Here is a 16,374-nt window from a genome sequence, read left to right as displayed (position 1 = left end):
TTCCCGACATTCGCTCTTAAGATCATAGGTGGTTGGTATATGAGTGATTATCGCTGTAATTTGACTGTTTCTGACAGTTACATCTATATAGTACCAGGTCTTCAGTTGGGCTGCATATTAAATTCACACAGGTAGCAGTTTCATTTCCACTGGTCGGTCACTCATTTCTTATGGCTGTTCCTTTATTGGTAACAATTCACAATAAACAGTACATACTATGCTGTTACACTTATGGAAAAATGTGTGTCCTTTCAGTTCAACTTCTGGCACATCTCTTTCCTACCATAATACTATCTGCATAAATCCTTTTTTAAATGGTGTTCTTCCTTGTTTAAGACTACAACACGGGGTACAGATTACTTTTTGACGTCCTGTGCATCACTTTTGTGTACCTCTATATCACCAACTCAACATCCCATCCCACAAAAGCGCATTAGTCCAGTCCTATGTAAAACTCTTATTTAACTTCTTTGTGTTCACTTGAGATTACGTAGGACACCTATAACTTATTATTACAGTCTTCTGTGCAACAACATACAAATAAGTAATTATTATTTGTAAATATAGAATCAATTATAAATCTGAGGCACTGTTTTGCGAAATCAGTCGCAGTTAATTTTGTCTCGTCTGCTAGGTTCTGTCTGTATGACTAATCACACTGTTTAGAACAGTCTACAGTGAAAGACAATCCTTTCAGAAGAATGCTTACAGAGGTTACAACGAGGATTCTGCAACGGCAGCCTGTTCTTTCGCTCTCCTCGCTAGATTTCTCTCAGCTGCTGAGCACAGCTCTTGCTCCGGGATGGTGATGTCTGGGTTGAAACACGCCAGTATCATCTTCTTGAGTATGGGGAGCGTTGTTCCGTTACAAATGAAAAAAACATACATCAGTGGTCCCTGCACCATTGTAGCTATATGTACACAGTACACAAGCTGTGCCACGTCCTGTACCTGGTGAAACCCAATTCTAATAATAATCCCAATTCCACTTAAGATTACAGTTTTAACTGACATAAAAACAAGTTCTTTCTTTGAGGCAAATTTACCCTTCCTATAAATTTTTAGTTGCTTCATTGATTTCCGAGTTCGTAGGTACATGATCCCCACCAGAACTAGACAAACCAAGTTGAAAGATATCGATAGTGAAATCGCCCCAAGGAATATTATCCGACTATAGATCAGATAGTACCTGGCCGTTTTTTCCAAAGCGATACAGATTGCGCATACTATACTCCAGGGTATTAGCACACACAGCACCTGACGACGGAATATCCGGCTTGCTTCAGTAGGTGCTAGCTCGTTAGGAAGCCTCAGATGACGAACACATGCGTACATGTGGTAGCAGAATGAGTTTAGCCAGATACAGCTGAGAAATGTGAGGGCGCTATCGATCAGTACCATTACAGATAAGTCGGGGACGCCTGCCATCCGATAAACGACCTCAGAACACAGGATCTGGACTATACCCGTGATCTGGAAGGACAAGAAAATCTTTCCAGGCAGATTACGTAAATGTGGAAGGCGCATGTATAGTCCGGCAGTCAAAAAACGGAAAAGAATATTTACCACTACGAACGATATTTCTAAAGGTTTTAACCTGTCGATTTTAAAATTCTTGTATTTCAAGGTGGCACTATGTAAACTCTCTTTGTAACTCAGTGTCCTTTCTGTTGGCTTTACATAACCTCTGAGGGGATTTGACCACGTTGCTTTGAAGTCATTTGGGTACAGTCCAGCTCCGTAATATCTGACGGCACACAGCTCAGGAGATTCGTGGAAAGAAAAGTCGCGACACTTGAGCAGCAGGACAGCTCTGGAGACAGAGCAGAAGGCGTCTGTGGTGTTCGATTCCATACACGACTGGTCGTCAGGACTATCGAAGTAGCAGCGAGCGTCGTGCACGGATTGCATGATACTGAATGGGACGTCCTGACAAATACTGAACGAGTTGACAGCCATCCAGGCCAGCAGACAGAGGTTGACGTTCACCCTCTGCGTGTAGGCCAGGTAGCTGGTGACGGGTACGCGGGGCGACCTCTGCACCACGTCGCCCCACAGCTGCTCGCGGCACTGTAGGCGCTGCTGGATGGTCTCCGGTGGCAGGTCGTGCAGTGGGCACGTGGGGTGGTCCAGGACATCAGCCAACATCTGCAGGCAGTCAGTGTCCACGTTGAGCACGGCGTTGCTTTGGTCCTCCAGCTGCCACTTCTCATCTGGAAAAGAGCGACAGCAAGTAGTTGGTGCTCGTACGCTATAGCTAGCTAAACCCAAAGTCTTCTTTGGACTATACGACTGGGTGTTGTTTAATTAAATCATCGATAATCAGTGGTTATAGAAGGCCACAACCAACAAAAACCAGGGGTATTTGTCAGGGATGACGTAAGGCGGAAAGTGAACGCAAATTTTAGTGTTCACAAAGAAAGATACCAGAGATCCATTGAGTGAATACTACGCATCATCTAAAGGGTGTCCAAGAAGACCTTCGAATTTGTGTAATTCAGGAAATAAGTAGGTTTTATTGATGTCTCTGTTTTGAAGATGATGAAAGACACTGGCATCTGTACTGAACTGTCTTGTTTCAATGTTGCATTCTGTGACTTGTGATTCCATGCCGACACACTTGCACTGAAAAGGAACGTTTAGTGCCACATGCGGGGGTGTATGAAGTCCACGTATAGGGCAAACAGTGACAGAGGTAACGAGAGCATATGCCAAGGCCCATCTCGTAAAGCAACCCTGATCGATTGAGAGATAGTTGTTGTTCTTTTATTTCTCAGGCTGTTTCAAAGACAGGCTGTACTCTACATATGTGGGTAGAAACGTGTGCCATCGTCCGTCAGCCAATTGAGCTGAAATCCGTTGGTAAATATTGAGCTGAAATCGGGCAGCACGCTTAGCAATGTGCGACCACACTAAAAAGTTAGAAAACGAAAGGATGTAGGCCGATGTTTGTGAATGAATTATGTGTCTACGACATGGAACAGCAAGTTGCACCCTGCCTTACATAGTTGCCACAGTGCCTACTATGTTTCCCACAGGTGTTTTGTCGATTAACTTTGTAAATAAATTTCGCCCACCACGTTTTTGTGTCTAATTGTGAAGACTAACCTCAGCAATTACGTCAGGGATTAGGATAAGGTTTTCGCTAATACATAAACTGTTTCATGGGAAAAGCTTGCGTGGATAATTTACAAGTCGTCCACCTATAGACACTTAGTGCTACCCATGAGAATGCGAGGCGGGTCCCTACTTTTCCAGTAACTGTGCCTTATACTGCAGTCAACAAAGGAGTTATACCGTTTTCTGGTCCGAGGAAAATCCTCATTATTTGCGAGAGCTAGAAAGGAACTCGTCTCACATTGTATGATCCAGGATGCCATCATGATACTATTTCAGGCTGCAGTTTCTTGAACGGCATACGGATGGATATTGCAAACGAGGTTAACATCTCAGCTCGAAGGCGAGGCAATCATGAATCGTGAGTGGTTAAAGTAGGACAGAACTCCGGCACAATCTGCTATTCATGTGTGTGAGTTGCACGGTGAGCAACGTCACCGCGGCCTGGCAGTGGTTCTGCGACATTTCCAGCCCCATCGAATTGGACACCACGTATTCTGAACCTTACCACACCAGCAACTGATTATGGGGAAGAATTAAGTCCCATTTGAGTCAACATAACAGGACTAACGAAAAACTAAGCAAACATGTTGACAAAACCTTTTAAAAGTACCTACATAGACACTTCACAAGATGTCAGAGGGGATTTGGAGACACACAGATCTCTGTGTAAGGCGCGCTGGTCCTCATACTGATACACTAAATATGTACTTTTCATATCTAAGTAGTCCAATTACAACTTTTTGTTTTGAGGTAGTGGTATGGACTTTCCGCCACACTGTATGAAGGATGACTCATTCTGACTTCCCACCTTTCCAGTATACTTCGGTTTTGTTTGTCAGCTTAGACATATCGCGACACTGAGTTCAGAGCAGCGAAGGAGATTCGTCACTAGTTTGTTCGTTAGCGCGAGAACGTCAAGAATTAATTCAACAAACTCCAGTAGCGAAACGGTGATGAAAATTCTTCTGTCCCGCTGAACGGTTCATTCTTAATACTCTGTGAGTATAGCTTCCATTCCGCCTGTAGAGTTGCTTGAGTATTACTTCATTCTGACACTTATCGCATGATGAGAATAGCGCCACAGTAGGGGAGCTGCTGGGATGGACACAGCTCGGTCCAGAAGTCAGAGAATCAGAGACTACTCCTGAGATTTCTTTTGCTGCTTATCGTTTCTTTCACCTACGACAGTGATTTGTCGATGTGGAAACTGTCGCGGCTGCACCATGGTTATCCCAATAAGTGTCTGAGTAAGATGGTTCAAAAGTTGGAGGACAGCCAGAGCCCACCACATGCAACAGGACCATGGTTAGTGAGGCACTACAGTGACTGAACCAACTTTCATCTTGAGGAGAGCTTTATCTGTTACATTCTGAGAAGTACTGACAGTCATTTCTCTCGAGCACCGTTCATGTTCAAATAACAAAGCGAAAGAAAATGATACTGATTCAGTACTCATCACTCACCACACACAGTGCAATTTGCTGAGCACAAATGTAGATTCTGTAAGATGAATACATTCCAAAATAATCTTATAGGCAGGTTGTTTCTGCAAAAGACAGAAAACAAGACCTTAACGTTTACATTTCTTCTTCTTTATGTTTCATTTCACACCCACCACGTGACAGATTGGTAGGCAAGCTCCAGACATATTGCTTTTTTTCAGCCTCTTGACATTAAAAGATACCCATATAGGTTAGCAGTTACAATGAATAAAATTACTGGTTTCAATTAAAAGACTTACTATTTGTTATAAAAATCCATGGATGGTAGTACTGTGATGAAGGTAAAGGTGTGGTTTCTAGTAAATCATGGAGGTCTGGTCTCAACAAGTGCCACATGGCTAATATTGTAGAATGGGAGTGAGGACCAAAAAAGGTGTATGGATCGGTAGGTATGGGAGTAGGTGTGTAGTTTGTGTTCTGGTACAGGAAGAATCAGGCTGCTGAAGTTTCCTTGGAGGTGAAAGGTATGGAGGTGGAAAGGGGTTGGACATGTTGGTACAGTCACAGCTGGAACCTTGGTTTGCAGAAGTTTGGCGAGACAAGGTGGTTTTGTTTCTCAATTTTACAGGCTGTATAGCATCTGTGTTAAAGTTGGAGCAACTACTGAGAGGGAATTTTAATCAGTTAGTGCAAATTGCATGTGAGAGTGAAGACAGGTATGAGAGAAGGTACAGAGAGCATGACCTTCTAGACCCTGTAAGGAATGGTAATATTTTGAGTGAACAGAATTCCGAGCTATGTTTTGCAGAGGTGAGGATGGGACAGATAAGGCTTTTGTAAAAACGAAGGACAAAAGAAGATACAGGACAAGCCCTGCCTATGACGAAGCCACTAGAGACAGAGTTCAAGTTGGGACTGGGAAACTGTGGGAAGCAACTCGGCTTTGGCCCATCAAAGAAGCTGTCCTAGAGTTTGCTTTCAGCTGCTTAGGGAAATAACGGAAAAACTAAATCTTGATGGCCAAATCACCTCACACACGATGCTTTTGTAAGTATAGAGGACGGTTGATGAAATATACACTCCTGGAAATTGAAATAAGAACACCGTGAATTCATTGTCCCAGGAAGGGGAAACTTTATTGACACATTCCTGGGGTCAGATACATCACATGATCACACTGACAGAACCACAGGCACATAGACACAGGCAACAGAGCATGCACAATGTCGGCACTAGTACAGTGTATATCCACCTTTCGCAGCAATGCAGGCTGCTATTCTCCCATGGAGACGATCGTAGAGATGCTGGATGTAGTCCTGTGGAACGGCTTGCCATGCCATTTCCACCTGGCGCCTCAGTTGGACCAGCGTTCGTGCTGGACGTGCAGACCGCGTGAGACGACGCTTCATCCAGTCCCAAACATGCTCAATGGGGGACAGATCCGGATATCTTGCTGGCCAGGGTAGTTGACTTACACCTTCTAGAGCACGTTGGGTGGCACGGGATACATGTGGACGTGCATTGTCCTGTTGGAACAGCAAGGTCCCTTGCCGGTCTAGGAATGGTAGAACGATGGGTTCGATGACGGTTTGGATGTACCGTGCACTATTCAGTGTCCCCTCGACGATCACCAGTGGTGTACGGCCAGTGTAGGAGATCGCTCCCCACACCATGATGCCGGGTGTTGGCCCTGTGTGCCTCGGTCGTATGCGCCAAACACGCATACGACCATCATTGGCACCAAGGCAGAAGCGACTCTCATCGCTGAAGACGACACGTCTCCATTCGTCCCTCCATTCACGCCTGTCGCGACACCACTGGAGGCGGGCTGCACGATGTTGGGGCGTGAGCGGAAGACGGCCTAACGGTGTGCGGGACCGTAGCCCAGCTTCATGGAGACGGTTGCGAATGGTCCTCGCCGATACCCCAGGAGCAACAGTGTCCCTAATTTGCTGGGAAGTGGCGGTGCGGTCCCCTACGGCACTGCGTGGGATCCTACGGTCTTGGCGTGCATCCGTGCGTCGCTGCGGTCCGGTCCCAGGTCGACGGGCACGTGCACCTTCCGCCGACCACTGGCGACAACATCGATGTACTGTGGAGACCTCACGCCCCACGTGTTGAGCAATTCGGCGGTACGTCCACCCGGCCTCCCGCATGCCCACTATACGCCCTCGCTCAAAGTCCGTCAACTGCACATACGGTTCACGTCCACGCTGTCGCGGCATGCTACCAGTGTTAAAGACTGCGATGGAGCTCCGTATGCCACGGCAAACTGGCTGACACTGACGGCGGCGGTGCACAAATGCTGCGCAGCTAGCGCCATTCGACGGCCAACACCGCGGTTCCTGGTGTGTCCGCTGTGCCGTGCGTGTGATCATTGCTTGTACAGCCCTCCCGCAGTGTCCGGAGCAAGTATGGTGGGTCTGACACACCGGTGTCAATGTGTTCTTTTTTCCATTTCCAGGAGTGTATATGAATGGCCAGTTTGTGATTTTCTTAATTTTACTCCATTGTGGCATGTGTTCACCACATTAGTCCAAGATATGACAAGGAAAGTTAAAGTCGTATTACATTCTGGGTGACATAGTAGGTCTAGCTGCCTAGTCGGAATTATCTGTGCTTTGTAGAGTACAGGGTAACAAGTGAAATGCGTAACTTCATGATTAATTAAGAATGTTTCATTATTGCTTGGATGTTGTGTTGAGATAGCATGTGGGGGAGAGTATTTTGCTGCAGCTGAGACATCAGATATCGCGGAATGTGTGTTACGCTGTTCGCATGCCACGATGTGTTAGGTGACGAAGCAGATAAAAGTGGTGTTTTGGGTAGTTGAAAATAAACTAGGATAGAGTCTCGGAGCAGTTGAATTCTAAATTTAGATAGAAGGTGAATAGGGCTGTTATCATTATTTGCTGGACTATATGTGAACACTCAGAGGTACTTGGTGTTGAGTAAAACAGTGTTTCGAAATAAACGACTTTGATGGTGCGGATGGGACGCAAGGAGTTGTTGGGATGAGGAGACGGTAAGGTTGGTTTAGTGGATGACGCTTACTTTGCGTTTATAGCGACATATGAGGTGGGGCTCTTTGTAGCTGACGCAGGTGAATAAGAACTGTACGTTTTAGCACTGATTATCAGTTGCGGATCATGGGCCTAAATTCTGAGAGAGGCAGTGTTAATGTGGTAATAGTAAACTGCAGGAGCGTCTATAGAAAGGTCCCAGAACTGCTCTCATTAATAAACGGTTACAATGCCCACATAGTACTAGGGACGGAAAGTTGGCTGAAACTTGATGTAAGCAGTAATGAAATTCTAAACTCAGATTGGAATGTATACCGGAGAGACAGGCTGGACATTGAAGGGGGAGGCGTGTTTGTAGCGATATTTGTGAAATAATTTGGGTGAAGGTCACGGTTAAAGCAGGCTCAAACATGGTAATTGGATGTCTCTATAGGCCCCCTGGCTCAGCAGCTGTTGTGGCAGAACACCTGAAGGAAAATTTGGAAAATATTTCGAGTAGATTTTCCGACCGTGTTATAGTTTTGGGTGGAGATTTTAATTTACCAGATACAGACTGGGAGACCCAAACGCATTTAATGGGTGGCAGGGACAAAGAATCCAGTGAAATTTTTTTAAGTGCATTATCTGGAAACTACCTTGAGCAGTTAAAAAGAGAACCGACTCGTGGCAATAGACCTTCTGGTGACAAACAGACCCGAACTATTTGAAACAGTTAATGCAGAACAGGGAATCAGCGATCATAAAGCGGTTACAGCATCAGTGATTTCAGCCGTAAATAGAAGTATTAAAAAAGGTAGGAAGATTCTTCTGTTTAACAAAAGTGACAAAAAGCAGATTTCAGAATACTTGACGGCTCAACACAAAAGTTTTATCTCAAGTTCAGATAGTGTTGAGAATCAGTGGACAAAGTTCAAAACCATCGTATAATATGCATTAAATGAGTATGTGCCAAGTAAGATCGTAAGAGACGGAAAAGAGCCGCAGTGGTACAACAACCGAGTTAGAAAACTGCTACTGAAGCAATGGGAACTGCACAGCAAACATAAACATAGCCAAAGCCTTGCAAACAAACAAAAATTACACGAAGCGAAGTGTAGCGTGTGGAGGGCTATGCGAGAGGCGTTCAACGAATTCGAAAGTAAAGTTCTATTTACTGACTTGGCAGAAATTCTTAAGAAATTTTGGTCTTATGTCAAAGCAGTAGGTAGATCAACATAAAATATCCAGACACTCTGTGACCAAATTGGAACTGAAACAGAGGATGACAGACTAAGGGCCGAAATACTAAATGTCTTTTCCCAAAGCTGTTTCACAGAGGAAGACTGCACTGTAGTTCCTTCTCTAGATTGTTGCAGAGATGAAAAAATGGTAGATATCGAAATAGATCACAGAGGGATAGAAAAACAATGAAAATCGCTCAAAAGAGGAAAGGCCGCTGGACCTGATGGGATACCAATTCGATTTTACACAGAGTACGCGAAGGAACTTGCCCCGTTTCTTGCAGCGGTGTACCGTAGGTGTCTAGAAGAGCGTAGCGTTCGAAAAGATTGGAAAAGGGCACAGGTCATCCGCGTTTTCAGGAAGAGACGTCGAACAGATGTGCAGAACTATAGACCTATGTCTCTAACGTCGATCAGTTGTAGAATTTTGGAACACGTATTATGTTCGAGTATAATGACTTTTCTGGAGACTAGAAATCTACTCTGTAGGAATCAGCATGGGTTTCGAAAAAGACGATCGTGTGAAACCCAGCTCGCGCTATTCGTCTACGAGACTCAGAGGGCCATAGACACGGGTTGACAGGTAGATGCCGTGTTTCTTGACTTCCGCAAGGCGTTTGATACAGCTCCTCACAGTCGTTTAATGAACAAAGTAAGATCATATGGACTATCAGACCAATTGTGTGATTGATTGAAGAGTTCCTAGATAAGAGAACGCAGCATGTCATTCACAATGGAGAGAAGTCTTCCGAAGTAAGAGTGATTTCAGGTGTGCCACAGGGGAGTGTCATAGGACCGTTGCTATTCACAATGCATATAAATGACCTTGTGGATAACATCGGAAGTTCATTGAGGCTTTTTGGGGATGATGCTGTAGTATATTGAGAGGTTGTAACAATGGAAATTGTACTGAAATGCAGGAGGATATGCAACGAATTGACGCATGGTGCAGGGAATGGCAATTGAATCTCAATGTAGACAAGTGTAATGTGGTGCGAATACATAGAATGAAAGATCCTCAATCAATTAGCTACAATATAGCAGGTCAGCAACTGGAAGCAGTTAATTCCATAAATTATCTGGGAATAGGCATTAGGAGTGATTTAAAATGGAATGACCATATAAAATTAATCGTCGGTAAAGCAGATGTCAGACTGAGATTCATTGGAAGAATCCTAAGGAAATGCAGTGCGAAACCAACGGAAGTAGGTTAAAGTACACTTGTTCGCCCTCTGCTTGAATACTGCTCACCGGTGTGGGATCCGTACCAGGTGTGGTTGATAGAAGAGACAGAGAAGATCCAACGGACAGCAGCGCGCTTCGTTACGGGATCATTTAGTAATCGCGAAAGCGTTACGGAGATGATAGATAAACTCCAGTGGAAAACTCTGCAAGAGAGATTCTCAGTAGCTCGGTACAGGCTTTTGTTGAAGTTTCGAGAACATACCTTCACCGAGGAGTCAAGCAGTATGTTGCTCCCTCATACGTATATCTCGCGAAGAGACCATGATAAAATCAGAGAGATTAGAGCCCACACAGAGCCATACCGACAATATTTCTTTCCACGAACAATACGAGACTGGAATAGAAGGGAGAATCGATAGAGGTGCTCAAGGTACCCTCCACCACACACCGTCAGGTTATCTGCGGAGTATGGATGTAGATGTAGAAAGGCCGGGAAACATACTGGTAAACGTTCCTTCCTTTCCTTTTAATGTATCCGTAAATAATGGTCCTAAGAACCACCACCACCAGCACTTCTTGTACTACTATTATAACTGTGACGTCGGCGCCTACCAAGACTACCAATGTTACTGATAATGACTACTGAAAAATACAGAAACGGCACTCACGTTTACTTACGAACGAACTGTTGGAGCGTCGCCACTTGTAAAACGAGTTATCTTGATGATCTTTCTTCTTCCCGGACCTGTCGCTGACATCGTCATACCACGTGTCTCAGTTCTGAAGATTCACAGTACTGGTCTTTCAGTTGAGGTACAAGCAAAGCTGATAATAAATTCTGGGACATCTGTTCCTAAAATATGTTTTTACGTGTTTAAGACGAGAAGAACTTCTTTCGACTGGAGCAATTATTGCAGGAATGGTAGCAATTAGATCAAAGATTCTGAAATCTTCTGGAAGAATCTGGTTCTTCTGATTCTTAGTCATTAATTTGATTTCGTCTCCCAAAAAGATACAGTGAAATATTTCTTTATCGTGGAAAGAAAACACAATCTCCAGTACTACACGCAACTGCGAGCGACGAAGGCGAACTGTGTAGGATCAACTAATTTAAGGAAGATCAGCTTATCACAATGTGAACATTCTTTTTCCAGTCGTGTTATAATATTATCCAAGACATCAAAATACATCTATTTGTGTTTTGAGATCAGTGGATCACCAATGTATTCATCCGTCATTTCAGAGCTGAAATGACGGATGGAAGTTTCAGGTTGCAAGCTAATCGAGTGTTTCGTGGAATTTAGGAAGTCGACCACTTTATCTTCATTGTTTGTTTTTCATCAGACCTATACATTCTGAGGCAGCATTGCTTCCTCTCAAGAATGTTGAAAACCATTTGAGGTTTTAGACGTGTGCTTTGAGAAACAGAGAGAAGGAAAACAATGTCAGCGTCTATGACGCTCTTTTTAAAGACGCATGCTTCTCTTCCAGTTGTTACACCAGAGTTTGTACTGTCAGTTATTTATTTTTTAAACTCGGTTAGCTGCGGACAGTTTCGGAGAACGGCAGATATTTTGCTGACATTACAGTTCCATCTCGTTTCACTGTTCGAAGGAGTAGATTTATCGATAGTAGTGTCGAGAATTGCTATGCGCTTGGAAGACCGGCTGAAGAAAGCAGGTATAACCTGAAGCGTGGAGAGGAAAGATCCCTGTTGGTTTCCTGCAAGAACAGCTGTGCTGGAAAAGTAAATTCCAACGATGTGCAGAACAGTGAGTGAAAAGAGCTTGGGAGACAATTTCACAGACCTTAGCTTGCGGGCCATTGAGTTCTCCTGATAGAACGGAGGCACCGTGGTAGGATTCGATCACCAGCGTGTCGTTCACATATCTGAACTCTGGAGCTCGACAGCCAGCACAGTGGATAGAGCGGCAGCGGTTTTACGAGGGCAATTCAATAAGTAATGCAACACATTTTTTTTTCTGAAACAGGGGTTGTTTTATTCAGCATTGAAATACACCAGGTTATTCCCCAATCTTTTAGCTACACAACACTATTTTTCAACGTAATCTCCATTCAATGCTACGGCCTTACGCCACCTTGAAATGAGAGCCTGTATGCCTGCACGGTACCATTCCACTGGTCGATGTCGGAGCCAACGTCGTACTGCATCAATAGCTTCTTCATCATCCGCGTAGTGCGTCCCACGGATTGCGTCCTTCATTGGGCCAAACATATGGAAATCCGACGGTGCGAGATCGGGGCTGTAGGGTGCATGAGGAAGAACAGTCCACTGAAGTTTTGTGAGCTCCTCTCGGGTGCGAAGACTTGTGTGAGGCCTTGCGTTGTCATGAAGAAGGAGAAGTTCGTTCTGATTTTTGTGCCTACGAACACGCTGAAGTCATTTCTTCAATTTCTGAAGAGTAGCGCAATACACTTCAGAGTTGATCGTTTGACCATGGGGAAGGACATCGAACAGAATAACCCCTTCAGCGTCCCAGAAGACTGTAACCATGACTTTACCGGCTGAGGGTATGGCTTTAAACTTTTTCTTGGTAGGGGAGTGGGTGTGGCGCCACTCCATTGATCGCCGTTTTGTTTCAGGTTCGAAGTGATGAACCCATGTTTCATCGCCTGTAACAATCTTTGACAAGAAATTGTCACCCTCAGCCACATGACGAGCAAGCAATTCCGCAGAGATGGTTCTCCTTTGCTCTTTATGGTGTTCGGTTAGACAACGAGGGACCCAGCGGGAACAAACCTTTGAATATCCCAACTGATGAACAATTGTGACAGCACTACCAACAGAGATGTCAAGTTGAGCACTGGGTTGTTTGATGGTGATCCGTCGATCATCTCGAACGAGTGTGTTCGCACGCTCCGCCATTGCAGGAGTCACAGCTGTGCACGGCCGGCCCGCACGCGGGAGATCAGACAGTCTTGCTTGACCTTGCGGCGATGATGACACACGCTTTGCCCAACGACTCACCGTGCTTTTGTCCACTGCCAGATCACCGTAGACATTCTGCAAGCGCCTATGAATATCTGAGATGCCCTGGTTTTCCGCCAAAAGAAACTCGATCACTGCCCGTTGTTTGCAACGCACATCCATTACAGACGCCACTTTAACAGCTCCGTACAGCGCTGCCACCTGTCGGAAGTCAATGAAACTATACGAGACGAAGCGGGAATGTTTGAAAATATTCCACAAGAAATTTCCGGTTTTTTCAACCAAAATTGACCGAGAAAAAAAATGTGTTGCATTACTTATTGAACTGCCCTCGTAGTTTGGCTAACATCACGAAAACCGAGAAAATGTCTTGGAATGTCGCCGTTGCAGTCCACTGGCCTCACATTAACAGCGCGTTGCGACTTGTCTGAAACTTCTGCTGCTTCGTCCTCAATACAGGTAGAAAACGGTCCCACCCAAAATTGAATATATATATATATATATATATATATATATATATATATATATATATATATATATATATATAAAGAAGGTATCTTTCTTTTAGACATGTCTGGAAGAACAAATACTATCGGTGACCGTGAAGCTCTCTAGAATGAAATGATAATTAAATCAAAACCTTAAGCTGTCGACAGGTGTTGATATACATCAACGGGGCCAGTTGAAAATGTGTGCCCCGACCAGGACTCGAACCCAGGATCGCCTTCTTACATGGCAGATGCTCTATCCAGCTGAGCCACCGATGGCACAGAGTATAGAGTGACTTCAGGAGTTTATCCCTTGCACACTTCCCGTGAGACCCACTTCCCTACTTAATGTCCACACACTACATTCGTAGTGCCCCTGCCCATTGCACTGCAGGCAATCTTACCGAGTTCCGTAAGAGTTTGGGCAATGTGTGGGCATCCAGCACAGAAGAAGTAGGTCAATGGCCGGTTAGCCTTAACTGTATGTAAAGATGGTATTTGTTCTTTCGGACATTGATTTGCACTCCAGAATAGCTGGTTGTACTTTATGCTCAGGCTGCAGCCTTCATTCATAAACACCTGGTTTCTGAGCGAGTTAGACAGTTATTAGCCCGTAGACGAAAGTTGTGCAATAATGTAAACGCAAATTTTGAGCAGAATTTCTAAAACAGTATTCATCACGCGGCAGTTTGAATACCGTCCCTGTACACCGCTAAGCGCAAAACCTTCCTAACACGGAAACGATGCATCTCTGACATTACTGTCACATAAAAACTTGTTCTTTCATCTCTTCTAAGCAGTCAAAAATTTTGCATACGTAGTCTTCCTACACCACTGCAGTGCAGGAATCGATATGGAAATCATCATAGCTGGCTTGTAATGATCCCAGACAGAGGGCTGCCAAGAAATCGAAAAGCTTGCGTTGGAAAGTAGACCTTGCATGGCAATCACGTAAGGTCTACAAGTGGAAATTCAGAAAGGTTTCTGAATCTCATTCTTCGTATTAGAACGCAGTCGGAAGTCGTCAGTGCACAGACCTGCAGTGGATGGACCCCAGTATTAAACTCACCTATGATGTCTCTGACAGATGGGCCATATTTAGTTCTCAGCCAGTTGATCCGATAGAAGGAGTAGACCGCGTCGGCGAGACCGAACATCTCTGCCGCCTTTGGCTGCTGCTCCTCGCACTGCGCGCTGAAGTCGTCACGAAAGGAGAGGTACCACTCCTGGTAGTCCAGCAGGCGTTCACTCAGCACCGGCCGCCTGTAACACACAGACTGCGGGGTTAAGATCTGCATTCCAAATCATGCACTACAGCGCGTGGGAGAATGTAAAGCGCGACCTGACTTCAAACGGCCTGGAAGATTACAAACGCGTGTAGGAGCGGGACTCGAACGCGGGACCTTCGCGTTTTTGAAATAAGTTTTTATTAGCGCCGAATATACTACGGTGGTTTCAAAGGTAGTTACATCGCTGAAACTTACTTTATTTTTCAATGTAGGTTAGTGCACTTGGTCCAACGATGTTCCAGTCCCTTGATCCCATCTCGAAAATGAATATCCTCCAGGCCTGCAAAACATTTGCCAACTCCGGCTATCAGTTCTTCGTTTGAAGTGAATCTTCGTCCACCAAGGAAAAGTTTCAGTTCTGGAAAGAGATGGAAGTCTGACGGAGGCATATCAGGTGAATAAGGCAACAATTCCTACCTTAGTTCGTGCAATTTTGCCAAGGCGACGGCATGCGTTTTAGATCCAGCATCAAGTCTCGCAGCACCCATGTTGCAGATAGTTTTTTAACTTCTAATTCGTCAGTTAAAATGATGGCATCTGGCAAGCGTGAGCAATTACACGCACTTTCAATCGGCGATGCTCCGTGACCATTTTGTGCACTTTTGCAAAGATTTCTGGAGTAGTGACACATCTTGGCCGACCACTGCGGGGATCATCGTCTAAGCTCTACCGACCAAATTTAAATTCATTTGTCCACTTGGCAACAGTTGAATATGAAGCAGCAGAGTCCCCCAGTGTACTCTGGAAATCTGCACGAATGTCCGTTGCTTTCATACCTTTCTTTACAAAGCACTTAATCACTGCTCGAATCTCGATGTTTTTAATCTTCGCAAATCACTACGCGGGAACAACAACAGAGCCACGTCACCTCTACAGCTCTCTTCCAAGAGCACTGATGTGTCACGTGTTTACAGGCAACAGTCCACTGAATATCACGTGAACAACTCGTTGCGCTAGCGCTGACCTCTTGTGGTGATGAGAACTTTTCAAACCACCCTCGTATATGTTAACCGGGGGCCACAGCCTCAGTGGTCCACAACAACCCCACGACGACTGCCTCAGTCCACTTCACCCCTCCGCCACCCCACACCGAACCGCGCTTTCAGGGTTATTGTGCGGTTTGGTCCCGGTGGACGCCCCCCCCAATCCCCCCCCCCCCCCCCCAGGGAAAGTCTCACACCAGACGAGTAGACGAGTGTAAGCCCTATGTTTGCATCGTAATTTAAAGATTTATTTAAAACCATTGTGTCTTTCTGTTTGAACCCGCTGATCTCCACAATTACTAGACGAATTTTCGTGGCTTTTCCACATGTAACTTGTGAGTAGGTTGAGGAAATATTTAGGCTTTATTTAATCAAAATTGGAACATGGAGAAAAGACATCTTAATTCAAATTTTAATCTGAAATCGTCCCTTAGCTTAGTAATTCAGATGTTTCATCATCAAGGCGTACTACACTAAAGATGCAATAGATGGCGCTGGTAGTTTCGCAGTACATGAAAGAACAAATGGATGGCACTCTTACTATTTTTACTCAGTGGCGGCTGTACTTTCGGAAGCTTGCTTCAATGACAGAATTAAGCGCCGAAATCTTATCTTTACAAATAGAAACTAACAGAGAATATACTAGTCTACGATACAGGGATCCACTGATTTCG

At 44.8% G+C, this 16,374-nt stretch overlaps 1 protein-coding gene across 1 annotated transcript in view; it reads right to left on the bottom strand.

The window, feature by feature from the left end:
- Positions 1-228: 228 nt before the first annotated feature.
- LOC126213130 (uncharacterized) overlaps positions 229-16,374 on the bottom strand; it is an 86,749-nt gene continuing 70,603 nt past the window's right edge. The window contains exons 4-5 of the mRNA XM_049940745.1: positions 14,498-14,691; positions 229-2,213 (exon numbers count right to left, since the gene is read on the bottom strand). Coding sequence (XP_049796702.1) covers positions 715-2,213; positions 14,498-14,691 — 1,693 coding nt within the window. The 3' untranslated portion in view covers positions 229-714. The remainder of the gene's footprint in view (positions 2,214-14,497; positions 14,692-16,374) is intronic.

Source organism: Schistocerca nitens, chromosome 11, assembly GCF_023898315.1.
Source record: "Schistocerca nitens isolate TAMUIC-IGC-003100 chromosome 11, iqSchNite1.1, whole genome shotgun sequence".
Lineage (NCBI taxonomy): Eukaryota > Metazoa > Arthropoda > Insecta > Orthoptera > Acrididae > Schistocerca > Schistocerca nitens.
The sequence above is the reverse complement of the archived record's forward strand: the minus strand, read 5'-3'. Positions and strand labels throughout refer to the sequence as shown.